At 37.0% G+C, this 18,065-nt stretch overlaps 1 protein-coding gene across 2 annotated transcripts in view; it reads right to left on the reverse strand.

Annotated features, from left to right (window-relative positions):
* The window catches only part of LOC124776969 (CDK5RAP1-like protein), a 125,701-nt gene that overhangs the window by 58,945 nt on the left and 48,691 nt on the right, over positions 1-18,065 (reverse strand). For both annotated transcript variants that reach the window (XR_007015669.1, XM_047252210.1), the window contains exons 5-6: positions 14,944-15,158; positions 2,919-3,203 (exon numbers count right to left, since the gene is read on the reverse strand). Coding sequence is in view for 1 of the 2 variants with exons in the window: in XM_047252210.1 (XP_047108166.1) it covers positions 2,919-3,203; positions 14,944-15,158 (500 nt within the window). In the remaining variant the exon portion in view is untranslated. The remainder of the gene's footprint in view (positions 1-2,918; positions 3,204-14,943; positions 15,159-18,065) is intronic.

Raw genomic sequence — 18,065 nt, forward strand, 5'->3', positions numbered from 1 at the left:
AGATATAATTGAACTGTTTAAATAGATTTAAATTTCATAATTAATTCTTTAATACTGCGAAGGGAAACTCTCTCTCTCTCTCTCTCTCTCTCTCTCTCTCTCTCTCTCTCTCTCTCTCTCTCTCTCTCTCTCTCTCTGTGGTACCAGTGGGAAATGAACCCGTGAGCCCGAGCCATTGAAATTGCCAGTCAGTGAACAGGACCACTTGGCCAAGGTCCCATCACATCAACTGCTCCTCAAGAATCTCTCATGTTTTATGTGGCTCAAACAACAAGACAAAATCTTCTTTGCATCAGATTTCACGTTTTATGTGGCTCAAACAACAAGACAAAATCTTCTTCGCATCAGGTACAAGTAGGCACAGATCATCACTGGGGCAAGTGTAGTAATATTCATGGGAATTATACTGAGAAGTATAATATTACCTGCACTGTAGCAACATCTATGCAAGTTTATTAAATAAAGCACTAGATTCCATGTTTGTCCGTGTTGAAACTGCAATCTCTGTTAATTAAATTCTTTGCCCAGCGAATTTTAACATTTTCATATTCCACAATGAGACCAGTGTTGATGCTATGTTCTTCCATAGCAGATCTATTGGGCTGTTAACAACTGGAAGGGCATCTGACCACCTTGCACAATTAACATGCCAAATCAAGATTTAACAGGCCAACCCAACATAAATATGGGATAAATACCGAAGAAGAAGAAGAAGAAGAAGAAGAAGAAGAAGAAGAAGAAGAATAAGAAGACATTCATTTAACAATAAGGTATATCTCATATCTGTAACAAATTTTTATTTATTTTAAACAATTAATAACTAATAATAAAATACATTATTTTTATTAAATAATTCTGATTAGATATTTGTTAATTAACATTTCCATTTCATAGGAGATATAGAATACAAATAAAGGCAAAAAATATTGTTACTGGAAGGCACAATGGACCAACACAAGTATGCATCTATCCTTTGGGACCATGTCCACCCCTACTTGCAGTTTGCTTTTTTTCTCCCTCGGCATGACGGCATCTATCAGGAGGACAATGCAACATGTCACACCGTTTGCTGGGTACATGCATAGTTCCAAGAGCACCAAGTTTACTGTATTGCCCCGGAAATCGAACTCCCTGAATTTAAACCTAACTCAATCAAGAATCTGTGAGACGACCTCAATCAGGATGTTCATGCAATGGGTTGTCAACCAAGAAATCTAGAGCAGCTGGCCACATCACTGGAGTCTGCATGGCTCAATATCCCTTTCAGTAGCTTCCACAACCTCAATGACAGTCTTCCTGCATGTCTCACAGCGGTCCACACTGCAAACGGTGGTTATTCAGGTTTCTCACAGGAGGTCGCATTAACTTGACTGGAAAGTGTAGAATTTCTTGGCTAATGGTTCAAATGGCTCTGAGCACTATGCGACTTAACTTCTGAGGTCATCAGTCGCCTAGAACTTAGAACTAATTAAACCTAACTAACTTAAGGACATCACACACATCCATGCCCAAGGCAGGATTCGAACCTGCGACCGTAGCGGTCGCTCGATTCCAGACTGTAACGCCCAGAACTGCACGGCCACTCCGGCCGGCGTAGAATTTCTTCCATTATAAATTTCTGAATAAATGAAGTAAACTTTCAGGCAGGAAGAGCATAGTCTTTTGCTAATGAAATTTCTTTTCTTGACCAATAGATGGTGGGTGAGCAGTAGATTGGAACTTGTGCAATAAGAACACGCATTTGCAGTGATTAACTGCAACTGATGGCAACTGACAGCCCTGTTAAACTAAACAGCATTAAACCAAACAGTATTCAGAACTCATCAAATCTTCAAAGATGATTTTTTTTTTCCTCAGAAGTGCGTTGTACTTGTTTAGGAAATTGATATTGAGTCACTGACCTTCAAGTACTATTAAGTTCAGTGAAAATCAAAGGACCAATCCTCAACTTCCCATTGCTAAACCTGGACCATTCTCAGCAGAATGAGACTTGTGAAAGGTAGTTCATGGAAAGAGATGCATAAAGGTTCACTGGCATATTACACAAGTTATGTGAGAAGTGAAATTATATTCCAGGTAGTGTATGAAGTGTCTTGAGGAGGATATGCATAATTTCAGGCAATGATAAAAGACAGAGCTGCCATGATGGAGGAGAATGTGGCCAAGCTGGTTGTGTAGGGAGGCAGTGAATGGTTGTTTAGCAGAAGTGGAGAAGTGCTAGGAGAATGTGAGGATCTGACTCAAGGCTAAGTCTGACAGAAGGCTAAGTCCAGTGGCCAACACAGGTGCTAACTGTTCTTAAAACAGTGACCAGTCACATTCTACCTCATCAATAAGGACAATATTTGTCTCCCTTTCCAATCCAAATCAGCATTTGAAACAAATCTTTTAAAAGGCACAATGTCTGAAGTAATAATCCACAACAATTCCTTAATGGCACTTTACAGTAATGTGCAGTCAAGATTGCAATTATGTTGCATAACCACTGAAGATGCACACAAAACTTTAATTTCAAAGACCTGAATTGCTGCACATGACATGTCTCTTTACAGATCGTAATATTTACAGAATTGACTGTAAACTGAAAATATCTGGGTAGGCTATAGGTAAAAATTTACCAGTTGAAAATGATGAATTCATCCTAGCATGAACAGTTACACTGTAACACCTTCATTAAGTCATCATGCAAGTTAAGAAAATTGGCTCCAGCCTATGGACTGATACTTCTTTTCACAGAGATATCTCTCCTTCACCGGATTTAAGTCACCATCATTATTATTCTTCCATTTACCATAACTATTTTCAGTGTGAATGAAGGTCATGCTTTCGTAAAACTTATGTTATTTTAAATATATTGAGTTGTTTCTGTTCAACATTTAAGGACAAAAAACAAAGAAAAATATGCAGTAACATCATACCTCTCTCATGCTGTATGGAAACAGGAAAGCTGTATTGTATTTCACTCTTTTGATCAGATCAAGTGTTTCTTGAAATTCTTCTTCTGTCTCACCACAAAAGCCACAAATAAAATCACTGGATAGTGCAACTCCTGGAACCATTTGACGAACATGATCCACTAGTTCAAGGTAGGCTTCACGAGAGTAGCCACGTCGCATGCGTTCTAGAACTTTCGTGCTTCCACTCTGTGCAGGAAGATGCAGACTGCGACAAATGTTTGGTCGCTCATGAATTAATTGAAGAACCTGTAAAATTCAAGTATTAATCATCCACAAAGGAAACAACAGTCAAAAATGACATTTCATTCAAATAATGATACAAAGAACGCCTCTTAACCAGTGGGAGCAGATGAACAAAAGCAAAATATGACAAAATCACTGCCTTTCTCAGCCATGAGTAACCTTTATCTAACAAATGAGATAGAAAGGGCTGGGCTGGAGGGAATGGAGCCTTGTAATCTATGACCCCATATCGAGGGAGACAGAGGAAGATGGGGGGGGGGGGGGGGGGATCTCATTTCTTTTAAGTCTCTGTTACTGAAAGGAAAGCAAGCAGTCATCACGTGATAGTAGTGAGATTTGTACTTATGATGATTTCAGCTGATGGCACACAGATACAATCAATCTTACCATTATATTTCAGTTGGCTGATCAAAATTCCTGACATAGGATGACCATTGTCATTATGCATAATATAACATTATACTACATATAAGATTATTTTTAATGAAACATGTGTAGCATGCTACTTGCTTGTGTACTGCAAATTAAATGAAAAAATTGTCTATCTCTTTATGAGTATGAAAGATGCAGAAACTTTTGTCAATAACTAACTACACATAGTAGTTTCTCAATAACTCCTTATCCAGCTGAATGACTGGTGTCAGCCATGAAGATGGAACAGTTTCTAAGTTTACTGATGTCATTAAATCTTCATGACAGCAAATTTTACAAATTTATGGACAAGAAGATGCAGTAGCCAGCCTAGTCTTACTGAAATTTTTAGAGATCCAGAATAATCCACTAGTTCTGTGCCCTTTTCTGGTTGTGTGTTCAATGAACTTAATACTTATTCCACCAAGTTAGTTTAATACAAATTCTGAAAGAATGAATTCATTTCATACAACATACAACAAAAAGAGACAAATAAAAAATGAGCATATAAACTCTAAAGCTATGCATAGTTAACAGTCTGCCTCACTTCTTTTTTTAATTTCTATTGGTGGTGATCAGTTTTGATCATCATAACCATCAAACGAGGAGAGTAAGTGCATCAGGAATGTGTCTGATACAAAGTAATTTAGTTCCTCCCCTCCCCTCCCCCAAGTTCTTCCACAAGGAAGTGAACTGTACCTGGATATTTTACAGGGTTGACTAGTGTTTACCAAATTACTGGTAAGATTTTGTGTTTGCGTACATCTTAGTGCATAGCTTTGTGTGAGGCTGCTTCCTCATGCAGTTCTTCTGCCACCAGAAGAGTTATGTCACTGACTACATTCAAATCTCATGTTAGTACACAACACAGAGTTTCAATCAGCCAAAGATTTCTAGCACGCACTGATATTGAACTAACTGTTAGAACTACATGGTGGACTGCTAACAATTTAACTCCAACAGTCGTGAAGCTTTCACATACTTAGCGCTGACTGTAGTACACTATGTTATATCTGTCAGCTGCCATTGCCAGTAAATACAATTTTGTACATGAATTAGATTATCTACTTCAGTGCTTTATGATATGATAGCAAAAATTTATAACTGACCAAGAAGAGGAGAAGAATGAGTTTGTGAAAAGCACTACAGACCAGTATTCTAACTGATATGAATTTTCAGGTGGCCAGCACTCGTTGTTCGCAACTGACATTCACAGGTGTTCAAGATATATTCCATGCAGAGGGGCATGCACTGACACACAAGAACTCCAAATTACTCATTTTTATTTACACTTCCTTAGTTAGTTGTCTTTCAGTTCAAGGTCAAAAATATTTATGTCTTGCTATTGGCTCTGACACTACAGAAAAAATGATTTGTGCCACTTTTTGGAACCATAATTTTTTATTTATTTCATCGTATGTTCATCACTGTTCTGCAACCATCAGCAGGCACTATATTCTATTAATTTCTGAAAATAAATGCACTTTTATGTACAGGCTGCTCAAAATATTCTTCTTGTGTCCCTTTACATTTATGCATTGCAAGGTTAGAATCTTACATCATTGTTCTCTTTGGAAATGAAGAGTTTTAACACCTAATACAATAAGTCATCTGCAAACTAATGAAAAAAAATGTTAATTTTAAACTGAAGAGCAATTATTTGGTTAGAACAGGGCTTGTATCTGACAAATACATGTTGTGTTACATATTCTACTGCTTTATATACTTGAAGAACCAAAATCTGAAGTTCAGTTTATCTTTATTTACTTATGTGTTAAGGATGGTAGATGCTCGGGTGTTACACCTTTTTATTCAGATAGATGTGAAATGGCGTATTTTTTCACCTCACATATTTAGTTTCAACATCTTTAGCTGCTGTTTGTGAGAATTTTAGGATGAACAACAAATTCACAAGGCACACAGGCACCTCCTGTCACAACGGGCAGTCCAGAAAAGTAATAAGAACAAAAAATGATATTAGTAATAATAATAAATCAACTTTTCAAACCCCCAAGAAATTTATTATATACATTTTAATATGCAAGCAGCCATGCGTTGTGGAATCTTTGTTTACAGTGGACGCATAGCTCATATGCTGCAGGTAGTTATTCATATTGTTATAGTCGAAGATGCTGCTGTGATGGATATAATAAAAAAAATGTCTCAAATTGTAGCACATTTTAAAGGAAGTCAACGAGCTTTCCAATATTTAAACACATTTAAAGAAACCTGCAACTTACCCACACACATTTGGTTCTTGATGTCGAAACCCACTGGAACAGCACTTATTTAATGTTGAAAAGACTCATTGAACAAAAGACTGCTATCAGTTTATACATGGCAGAATGCAGTGGGGTAATAGTCCCACCTGCACAAGAATGGGTAGAAATAAGCTACTGTATAACAGACTTAAATGCTTTCATCAGGTAACACTTGATATTTCAAGTGACTCTTCATCAGTATCATTAATAATGTCATTGACAGTTATGCTTAATTGAAAATTGACCACAAAAGATGAAGATCCTGAAAATGTAAAACTGTTCAAGACCCAGTTGTGAGAGTTTGTTAACAGGAGATTTTATTATGCAATAAATACTCTGCATTTATTGGTTGCAGCTTTAATGGATCCCTGTTTTAAAACTAAGTTTTTGATTAGAATTATCATTTCTATGGGAGAATGAGTCTCAATCAATTCAAATAGCTCATATGGACATAGATGTTGATGAGCCTGGACCTTACTGTTCAACGTCAATGGCAGATATCGAAACTGCATCCTCAAAAAATGATAAACTTCCATCATGTGTTACAAGTGGTAATGAGTAGGGTTTGGAACATCACTATCCACCTTTTGAAGACCATCCAACAATTTTTTTAAAAAAGATCCTTTGCTTTCGAAGAATGTTGACTTTCATGAATATTGGGCTTCTAGTCCATATACTTACCTAGGCCCAATTGCACTAAAATGTTTATTTGCTTCACCTACAAGTGTTCCTTGTGAACAATTGTTCAGTGCAGCAGGACAGGTATATGCGGACAGGTGATCTAACTTGACTGGTGAAAATGTGGACAATTATTATTTTTAGCTGACAACATAAGACTGTTTAACTCTGATTGTTAATTCTTTTTCACTGATAGATATGCTATTGGAAATTTAAGATTCATTTGGCTATTATTATGTGTTCTCCAACTGTAATTGTTCAAGTACCTTGTTTTACGTACAGAAATATTGTAAGTGACTTTATTTCAAAGTGTTGTTATTTCTGCCAAGTGCAAAATAATTTTAACCATCTCATTATACCATTTATATTATATTTAAATAATCATAATTTTATTCACATTTTGCCAATCTTGAATGGAATTTCTTGGGGCTATTGAACCTCCAGCTTCGGTTCACCTTTGGCTGAAGGTTACGGCAGTAGCTGATTAATTGGCTTCAGCTTCCGCCAGAAACTGACCTTCGGTCGGACACTACACATATTCTTACTGATATAGTTACATTATATAAAATAAAATACAATAAGTAAAGTGTGTAGTAGGTTTATGAGGTGTAACAGTCATTACAGAACCTGGTCATTCTATAGACCACTATGCTCCTATAAAATGCCGAACTGAAAAAGGCGCAAAATATCCCGATCGCCAAAGCAAGTAAAACACGGAACTGGGAGCACAGGACTAGCATGATCACGGAAGAAAGAAGCAAAAAGGTGATAAATACAACAAATGGAACGAACTGCAGCAATAAAAGCAGTTTCAGTGTCCTACCTACAATAAACGAGTGCTCTGAAGTGGATATAGAGCCTACAGGCAGAAACAACAAGGCAACATATGTTTACTAGGCCAAAAAGGGCTGGTCGTGTGAAACCCAGTGACTGTAGAATTCCTGTGGTAACAAAAAACCGTTTTCATGCACTAGATTCAGATATAAATGTGGAATCCACGGAAAACTGTGATGAAAACAACACGCCGAATCTATATAGTGACAAGCACATGAGCTGAAACTTCCGCAATAAACGTGAAGACAAACTCAAAGTGAAAATATTCTCTGATAGCCATGGACGTGAGATCGCAAAAATACTACGTTACAGTCATTGTATACAAGCAACTAGTATTGTCAAACCAGGTGCATCCATCCAAGAACTCATTAGAAACATAGAAACAAAAGATCGTCATATTGTCGTCATAGCTGGAGCCAATAATGTATATAAAAACGACCTCCACAGTGCAACACGAAACCTTAAGGCAATACTAAATTCAACACAAGAGAAATCAGTTTTTGTAGTCGGAATTCCACATAGGCATGACCTTTCGGAACGGTCATGTGTGAACGTGGAAATCATAAAAGCAAACAGGCAATACTCAAAGATTTGCAGGGCCTACCAAAATGCATATTTTATAAGTATGGACTCCTTGCAAAGAGACTGTTACACGAGACAGGCATGCACCTTAATAACAGAGGCAAGAAGATTCTGTGTCAAAACATCAGCACGATACTGAAAGCATCTGACAACCAAGAAGTAATTGCTGCTCTTCCTGTTCCTTGCTTGATGCAAGCAGAGCCTGAAGAAATGGTTACTTCTATTGCAGCAGTAGAAGTAGAGGTGGAAGCAGCGATTATACCTACACACATAACAAACGCTGCAGCAGCAGTACCTACCACACTTCATCTACAGGATTCAACAGCAGCAGAAGATGAAGCAACATCTAAATCTCCACTCTCACCAGTTGCCACAACAATGCCTACAGCAGCAGCAGTACCTATCACACTTCACCAGCAAGATTCAACAGCAGCAGAAGAAGAAGCAACCACCTTATCTCCTCAGTCACCAGATGCCACAACAGTGCCTCCACACACCATAACAGCAGTTCCATCAATTCCTGTAGTAGCAGCCTCATCTACAATATCATCACAAGGAGGGAAGAGTAGGCATACAACAGTAGATGTGCTACCAATCCAAGTGAACAATTTTTTAGTAAAAGGCAACAAGAGGCAGAAATCCAAAAGATAAGCCCCGAAAAAGGTTTGAAAACCAATCACCATAGTGTTCAGTGCGTAAGCAATAAGAGCATTGATCTTAAAATATGTTACCTTAACGTTCAAGGACTGAAAGATAAAGAACTTATCATAAATGAGTTTGGTCTTGATAACCAGTTTGATATTTTTTGTCTGAGTGAACAGTGGGCTAATGAGAATGAACTTGCAGTTGCCAAATTTGACAATTTTAGTATAGTAAATAGCTACTGTAGGAAAAAGCACATTAGAGGTGGTGTGGCAATTTATTCCAACCAGTCACTCAATTGTGCAATAACCAAACTAGACCTAAATTTCTTGTGTGATGAACAGCACTTTGAAGTTATGGGTATAATCATTAATAGTCATAAGCTAATAGTAGTATCCATGTACAGATCACCAAAGGGAAGCATTAACATATTTTTAGAAAAAATGGACATGCTATTGAGTGAATTAAGTAATATTAAATGGCTACACTATGATATTGCAATAGGAGGTGATTTGAATGCTGATTTTGATGTTACTAAATGTAAGGGTAGTGTTGCAGATCTGGAAAACTTACTAAGACAATACAATTTACATCATGTTAATAACAGGCCCACAAGAAACAAAGCATGTTTAGATAACATCTTTGTAAACTTCAAGACCACTGAAAACACATGCGAAGTTGTAGTGTTCCCATTCTCTGACCATGACTCTGTATCTCTAAATTATGAAAGTAAAATTCCCATCAATAGGAGCAATGCAAACAGACCTGTCCCAACAGTTGTGATTACCAGACCCGTAACTGAGGATAAAATTAACACATTTCGTAATTCCCTTGCTGACAGAGACTGGTTCGGCCATTGTAGTGTCGATCGACATTACACTTCAAGTAATGACCTGCCAGCCAAAATAATATTTGATAGATTTTTTTAATGCATTCTTGACCCTATTTAACTATAATATTCCCGTGAAGAAAATCAAAATAATGGACAGCAGCCACAAATCCAGATCTCAAAACAGACAAAATATATGGTACACTAAACAGCTGACAGATCTAAAGAAACAAGTTTTGTTACTGTACAACATATACAATAGTATGAAGTCTGACTGTGCCAAATCAGCCTATGTGGAATGCAGGAATGAATACAAAAAAGCCATCCTGCAGGCCAAAAAAACCTACAATGCCAACAGCATACATAATTCCACCAATAAATGCAAAACCGCTTGGAAAGTAATTAACAGTGCTGCCACAGATACTAAAAAAGACAAAATTAATATCCCACCACAAACACTCAATGAGTTTTTTATTAATTCAGCGAAAGAAATAGGAGACGCAATTATCAGACCAGACATTAGTCCATCTGAGTTACTCTCCCAAAATTGGGGTAGACAGTCACTAAATACAAGCATGCTAACCTTCTCCGAAGTAACGCCTAGATATGTACAAGGGGTCATAAAACAACTGAAATCATCTGATAGCTTAGATATATATGGCATATCATGCAACCTGCTAAAAAAAGTGTGTGATTGCATTCTGTACCCTTTAACCCATTGCATAAACAAGTGCTTACTTGAGGGATATTTTCCTGATGAGTTAAAACTGCCTAGGGTCGTCCCAGTATACAAAAATGGAGATAAAGACTCTCCATCTAGTTACAGGCCTATTCCAATAGTACCCGCATTCTCCAAGGTAATAGAATGCATCATGTACCAACAATTATCATCTCACTTTGAGAATCTAGGAATAATTAATGCTACACAATACGGGTTTAGGAAGAATCTGTCAACCATTGATGCAATCAACACGGTAGTCAGTTACATCCTCAAAGTTTTTGAGAACAAAGGCTTTGCTCAGGTCTCATTCTGTGACCTAAGCAAGGCCTTCGACTGTGTTGAGCACATGCCACTACTAGAGAAACTAGAATTCTACGGCATCAAAGGAAACAGTCTCAGACTATTAAAAGCTTACCTCAACAACCGTAAACAGGTAGTTTGTGTTGGTAAGGAAATGTCAAACATAGAAAATGTTAAAGTAGGTGTGCCTCAGGGATCTGTACTGGGGCCCTTCCTGTTTCTGATAATGATCAATGACCTCCCCTCGTTTATTAGATCCACCACTGTATTGTATGCAGATGATATGACTTTTCTTCATAGCAGTAACAATCTTAATGATCTTAAAAGCTGTGCTGAAAATACACCCACTAATGCAGCATATTGGTTCAGAGCAAATGGTTTCCTGCTAAATGAAAATAAAACTCAGCAGATAATCTTCACTCTAAGAGACAAGCCACTATCTGATGACCCTAGTTCTGTTAAATTCCTGGGAGTTTATTTAGACGAAAAGTTATCCTGGGGCCAACATGTAAACTATATTAGTAGTAAGCTATCTAGAGTAATTTATTTATTAAGACAACTAAGAAATTGTGTACCTGAAACATACATCAGATCATCTTATTTTGCATTTTTCCAAAGTATAATATCCTATGGCATTATCTTGTGGGATAACTGTAGTCATATACATGACATTGTATTATTGCAGAAGAAAGCCATTAGGATAATTACAAATTCTTCACATAAGGCTCACTGCAAACTCTTATTTACCAAACAAAAAATTATGACTGTAATAAACCTCTATGTATACAATGTCTTAATCTTTATAAAGAAGAACCTACAAGATGTGAAACGTAGAGAAAATGTACATTGCTACAACACAAGACGCATCAAACACATATACACACCTTACCACAGACTATCAAAATCAATAAATAGCTATGAAGTCACAGGGCACAAACTATTTAATAAGCTGCCACATGCCATACAGGATCTTCCTGAACATACATTCAAAGAAAGACTGCATGAATGGTTTATTGCCCACCCGTTCTATGATATCAATGAATTCTTCAACTGTAAAATGCAGTAATCCAACAGATGACCCACTGTACATTTATTGTAATATAAGCTAAAATATTTCAGTAGTCAATACCTTATCACACTGTATTATAAATTGTAACTTCTTTTGACGTTGTCAATTGCTGTAATGGCCTAAAGACAATAAAATCTTTATTATTATTATTATTATTATTATTATATATTGGACCATGTTTTTTATAAAGCAGGTATGCCTCATCACATTGAAAGCACATAATTTTCACATGTATCTCAGGAATACTTTTCTCCATGGTCTATTTTATTGTTTTAAGCTGTAGACACCCACTAGTTGTATTTGCGATTTGTAGCAGATCTGAAGACGGTCACTGGTAACCAGAATCGCTTCTGTGAGGACCACAAATTTGTGATCATAGATGTGAAATAAATAAATTTATTCTACATTTTCAGATCACTGTTCCACTTGCGACTATGTCACAGCTTGTAAATGTAATATTGTGTGGAGAAATAAACACAAACATAAATATCGTAAATGAAACTAGTAATGTCCTCAGAAATATTCTTGTGAGTTTTAGCACGTACCCGTTGATAAGCAGTGCAACAACGTTTACTACAATGACTGCACCATTAATCGACCAAGTGATCAAATGCCTAAACAGCAGACCTACAAAACATATTTATCATAAATCTGAATACAAAATTTTTTCCAGAGAACCAGCAAACCAAATTGCAGATAAAAGATATAGAGAAGCTAATGTAAAAGGGAAATTCTCTGAATTCTCAACATTATTCAAACTGAACTCAGGAAAGACATTTTCAAAGGTAAGTATCACAGTTCTGTGACACTCACCTTTGAAAATGTCTTGTAAGTTTACCAAATGGACAACAGCAGATATTAGCAAATCCTCCCGAACCCTCAAATACCTCAGTTCCAAGAAAAAGGGTTACAATTAGCCACAGTTCTTGAATTTCTATCACAGGTACAAAAAAATTTATGGGATGGTGCTGACTGATGTAAAAATGTCATTTAATGACAAGATAATAAACACTGCAGAGAATAAGAGAAAGCAGCCTGGGATGACATTAAACAGGAAACAGGAGAGACAAAAGCAAAACAATGTACTGGTATGGGAGGATAAAGCAATAACCTAGCAAACTATGTAAATGAACATTTTTCAAGTACTGCAGAGAAATTACAACCAACCACAAAATATGAAGTCAGTAAAATGGCACAAAGCCTACAAAATAAAAAGTCAGTAGGCTTAAATGAAATATCGACATGTGTGCTGAAAGAATACATACGGAATATACAAGCTCCCTCAACAAAAATAATAAATGAGTCATTCACATGAGGAAATATCCACAGCATTTAAAACAAGCAAGAGTTGTCACTCTTGCTAAGGAAAGGTAATACAGAAGACATAGAAAACTAGCAGCCCCTTTCCCAGCTGTCACCATTCTCGAAAATAATAGAATCAAACACAAAAGATAAATTACTGAATTACTTGAACAAATACAACATTCTAAGTGAATCACAGGTTGGATTCCAAAGTGACAGAAGTACAGAATCAGCAACAGCACAACTCACAAAATGGTATTTCACACTCTTGACAAAGATGAGTGTTTTACATGCACATGTTTAAATCTTTCTAAGGTTTCTGATACTGTTGATCATATGATTCTACTAAATCAGCTAGTATCATTAGAGATAGAGATGTAACTAATGACTGGTTCCAGTTGTACCTAGAAGGTAGGGCACAAAGAGTAGAGATACCACATACTGCAAATCAGTTTAACCTTTCCATAAAACACTTACCAGAATTAAAATATATTAACCTAGGAATTTCTCAGGGTAGTATATTATGACCAATACTGTTCCCAATGTACATAATTGATGTTCCTTATAGTGTGACCTGATGTTTTCCCAGCACATTTCTAACTTATATAATTTGAGTGGCCATCCAGGCCATGCCACAAATTATCCATGATGTACCAGCAGACAGACCCACTGTCACCTTCAGGTGATGACTGCTGCTCTGTCTACACCAGTGTCCTATATGTGTTGCCCATTACCCCTTGCACCACTCTGTTCCTGTTTCTATCCGTGCAGCTGACGCGGTGAGTGGCGGCAGTGGCAGTGGCAGTAGCAGCAGCACATAACTGCGAAGAACAATTACCAGTGTCCGTGGTATCTTAGTTCGATGCAGACCTCACGTTACGGGAAGTGACACTGTTAAGTTAAATAGAATGCATAACTACACAAAATTTCTGGTAATGAATATTCATTCTTAGTTGATATGGTGTGAACACACAAAGATATTTGAAAACTGTATCTCATCAGCATGTTATGCCCTTAAGAGTCCTGTCATCAGTATGCAACAGCTAGTGTCTTTCAGTTACATACTATTTGTATGTAAACTCAGTTCTTAGCTATGGAATTCTTTTCTGGGGAACAAAATCCATAAAATATGAACACAGTGCTCAAACTACAGAACAGAACCATAAGAGTATTACCGTAACCAAAAATAGTACTTAAGCTCATTGTAAAGATCATTCAAACTGACAGAGAAAGAGTAAAGTTAAAATTCAAAACACCATTTTCTATGGAAAAATAATACTACACAATAAAATTTCCATAGAGATTAAAGAGATTAGTAAAATGAACTTATTTCAAAAAGGAAGTTAAGGAGTATCTGTTATGCAACACATTCTATACATGGAGGGTTACTTAGATAAAACGGAGTAAACAATTGATTAAAATGAATAATAGAATGTTGATAAAAATCTATTTTTGTCCTATATTATACTGGAACTCTTATAGAAATTCCTGTTCACAGAACACTATTTAAAAAAAAAAAAAAAATCACCCAGAGCAGAGTACACACCGCAGTTCTTCTTTGGTACATACGATGCAGTGTGATGATGCTGAAACCTTGCTTGAGCAAAGAGAAAGTGTCACCTGGCAGCTGGGGTGTATACTAAGCCGTACAGTCAATGAACAGAGTGATATCTTGTGACTTAGTCTCATGTTTTGTATTTTTACTTATGTATCCATTTGCTGCAAACTGGTCAGTAGATTTTCTCTATGTGAAATGCAATTATTTATATTGCCTCTAACAAAATTTCAACAGTTGGTATGGGAGTGTAAAAAATTGTATTTGTTAACTGATTAAAAGTTTCAATTCCTTTACAGCTGGTACTAAGCATAACAGAGAGAAATAAACATGAAGTATCTGTGAATTAGCAGCTGAGGATGAGGGTGAATATCTCACATTTGTTGTGATTAATAAAAACATCTTATTTCAGTTGCTCCTCTTGCATAAAATGCCTTATAAACAAATGTCATACATCTGACTCACACATCACAAAGTTCAATATTTTATTTTTTAATTTCACTTCCCTTATGCAACATGCACAAATTATTCATATTGATTTATGTCATATGTACATTACCTCATCAGGAAAATCCTTGGGATGTGGAGAAGTAAATCGTATTCTCATTTCAGGATTAACAAGAGAAATCTTATCCAGCAGATCGGCAAACCTGAGCCCTCCTCTCTTGTTCTTGTAGACTGTGCGAAACCCCTTTGCAAGATGGGTTTCTTCATCAGGTATACCACCATAATGATCAATTGCTGACATATCACGGTAGCTGTTCACATTCTGACCTGTTCATTAAAAGCACGAAGCAAGGTGTACAGTCTTATAACATAAGGCTACATCTATAACTCTGAACTAATTAGACATTAAGTCAGTTCATCCCTCGACAAATCATCAATATATGAACTAAAACCAGTGTCTTTGGTGAATGAGTCATGATTCAAGACACTTGGAAACGTCATCGCACACATTCTAGCTTTTCACAAATATCCTGGATTTACTACCTCACTTCTTATCTTCTTATTTTGAAGCATCTTTTCCTTCCTTTTCTCAAATTGCTTACCTCTCTCATTCCATTTTCTGATTCCCTCATTTCTCATGCATGCGCATCCATTCCTTCTCTATTTATATAACTTTGTTCATCCTCAGTACCTCTCATGTTGTGTACTCATGCTGCAAATAAAACTGCAGTGGTTGTAAAAAGTAAGAGTTTCACAGCCTTTTCTTTGCATTCCTGAAAGGCCTGTTCCAGTTGTTTCAATTTAAGCAGCGATGAACATTTGGTAAAAGAGACTCTGGCTCTTCTGTCTGTAATACAACTGATTATATGGAACTGGCTAAGCAATGTTTTCTCTATACAATAATTTCCTTTTTTATTCAATAAGAAGCAATGCATGACCTTTCCATGACACTCTCTAACACATTATATATTTCATGTCAATGTAACTCATAAATGTAGCCTAATTTGGTGTAATCCTAGACAGTCAGGGTGTATAATTAAACAGTGCACAGCTTCACAAATGACCTAAAGAGGCTCACTCTGCACAGGCAGTGGGCTAGATCCTTGGTCGCTCTAATGTTTTAGTGTTAGGCAGTATGTCAATGTAATCCATGATTCAGTGTGCTTCTTCTTATTATGATGCTCCTCACTGTGTCTGTATTTTCCTGTATGTGAAACAGAATTAAAAGTTGGTCGGTGGGGATTCTAATATTGTGTTCGTGCAACATTACAATATAATTATATGCAGTCCTTCATCTTCACTGTAATGATATGACATCCAATTGTATGCTTCTCTTTGGGTTAGGTAGGCTCTTGCCAGAATTTTTTGTAGAAATTTCAGTCTACATTGTTCTCCATTTTACAAATAGGTCTTTGTACAGCACTGTACACCTTGACAATGAGGAACGGTGCATTGCAGTTTCATAAGCAGAGAAAGTCATGTATAACCACTGAAGTCCTTGCAGGGCTAGTTTTTTGTATACATGTATTGCAACTATAATATCAACCACAGTACTAAATAAGTCATATCGTGGTGGACAGCACCCCATCCCCCTCATCAAATGGCACTATACGTAAATGTTATACCAGTTCATTGAGTGCAGATCCCTCTAGTCATGCAATAAATTGGAAATTATGGCAGTCACTGTCCAAATACAAGTCTTATAGTCCAAGTATCGGAACACATGAGGCAATACTGACCCTACGACTTATCTTAGAAGAAAGATTAAGGATAGGCAAACCTACGTTTCTAGCATTTGTAGACTTAGAGAAAGCTTTTGACAATGTTGACTGGAATACTCTCTTTCAAATTCTGAAGGTGGCAGGGGTAAAATACAGGGAGCGAAAAGCTATTTACAATTTGTACAGAAACCAGATGGCAGTTATAAGAGTCGAGGGACATCAGAGGGAAGCGGTGGTTGGGAAGGGAGTGAGACAGGATTGTAGCCTCTCCCCGATGTTATTCAATCTCTGTATCGAGCAAGCAGTGAAGGAAACAAAAGAAAAATTTGGAGTAGGTATTAAATTCCATGGAGAAGAAATAAAAACTTTGAGGTTCACCGATGACAATGTAATTCTGTCAGAGACAGCAAAGGACGTGGAAGAGCAGTTGAATGGAATGGATAGTGTCTTGAAAGGAGGGTATAAGATGAACATCAACAAAAGCAAAACAAGGATAATGGAATGTAGTTGAATTAAGTCGGGTGATGCTGAGGGTATTAGATTAGGAAATGAGACACTTAAAGAAGTAAAGGAGTTTTGCTATTTGGGGAGCAAAATAACTGATGATGGTCGAAGTAGAGAGGATATAAAATGTAGACTGGCAATGGCAAGGAAAGCATTTCTGAAGAAGAGAAATTTGTTAACATCGAGTATAGATTTAAGTGCCAGGCAAGAGAAAACACATATACATGTTAAAGAAATGTGCAAGCTTTTGGAGCCAGTGGCTTCTTCTTCCAACAGACTCCCTTCAGCAGGAGGGTTGAAGGGGAATGAAGAGAGATGAAGGAAAAGGACTGGTGAAGTTTAGGAAATGGGGAGAGTTTGAAAAAGTCACCCAGAACACCGGGTCAGAGAAGACTTACCAGACGGGATGAGAAGGAAAGACTCTCTTCCTGCATCCCTCCTTGTTCCCCCATCAACCCTTCTGATAGAAAAAGGAGTCATTGGCTCCAAAAGCTTGCACATTTCTTTAATCTTAATATATGTGTTTTCTCCTGCTCTGACACTGGGCCACAGAAAACAGATTGTGCTGTTGAGTTTGTGACCCATTCTTTGTTGTATTGCAGGTTGAAAGTTGTTTTGGGGTAGCCAAATACAATGATCTACTAGAGCTGTAATTGCTCAGGACATTAAATAAGCATCTTGGCACTTCTTGACAAATGAAAGGATCTTAATATACACTGCCTGACCAAAAAAGCAAAGCACATAGAAGAAGTCGTCAGACGTCCATGTAACTTCGTACATGTACACATCTTTGGCAGGTGTCTAAAACATTACAGTTGCAATTCTCTGTGACACGTACAATGGCACCAGATGCATTAGTGTCATTCATGCTTAGCATTGTCACCAGCCCTAGTGGGCATACAAAGTACGTTAACAGTGTCAGATACTGAGACATCACTGTGATGAACACAGATATACTGAGTAATCATGTGAGATAGCGAGAGAGTTTGAAAGGGGCCACATTTTGGGT

This window comes from Schistocerca piceifrons, chromosome 2, assembly GCF_021461385.2.
Source record: "Schistocerca piceifrons isolate TAMUIC-IGC-003096 chromosome 2, iqSchPice1.1, whole genome shotgun sequence".
NCBI classification, from domain to species: Eukaryota; Metazoa; Arthropoda; class Insecta; order Orthoptera; family Acrididae; genus Schistocerca; species Schistocerca piceifrons.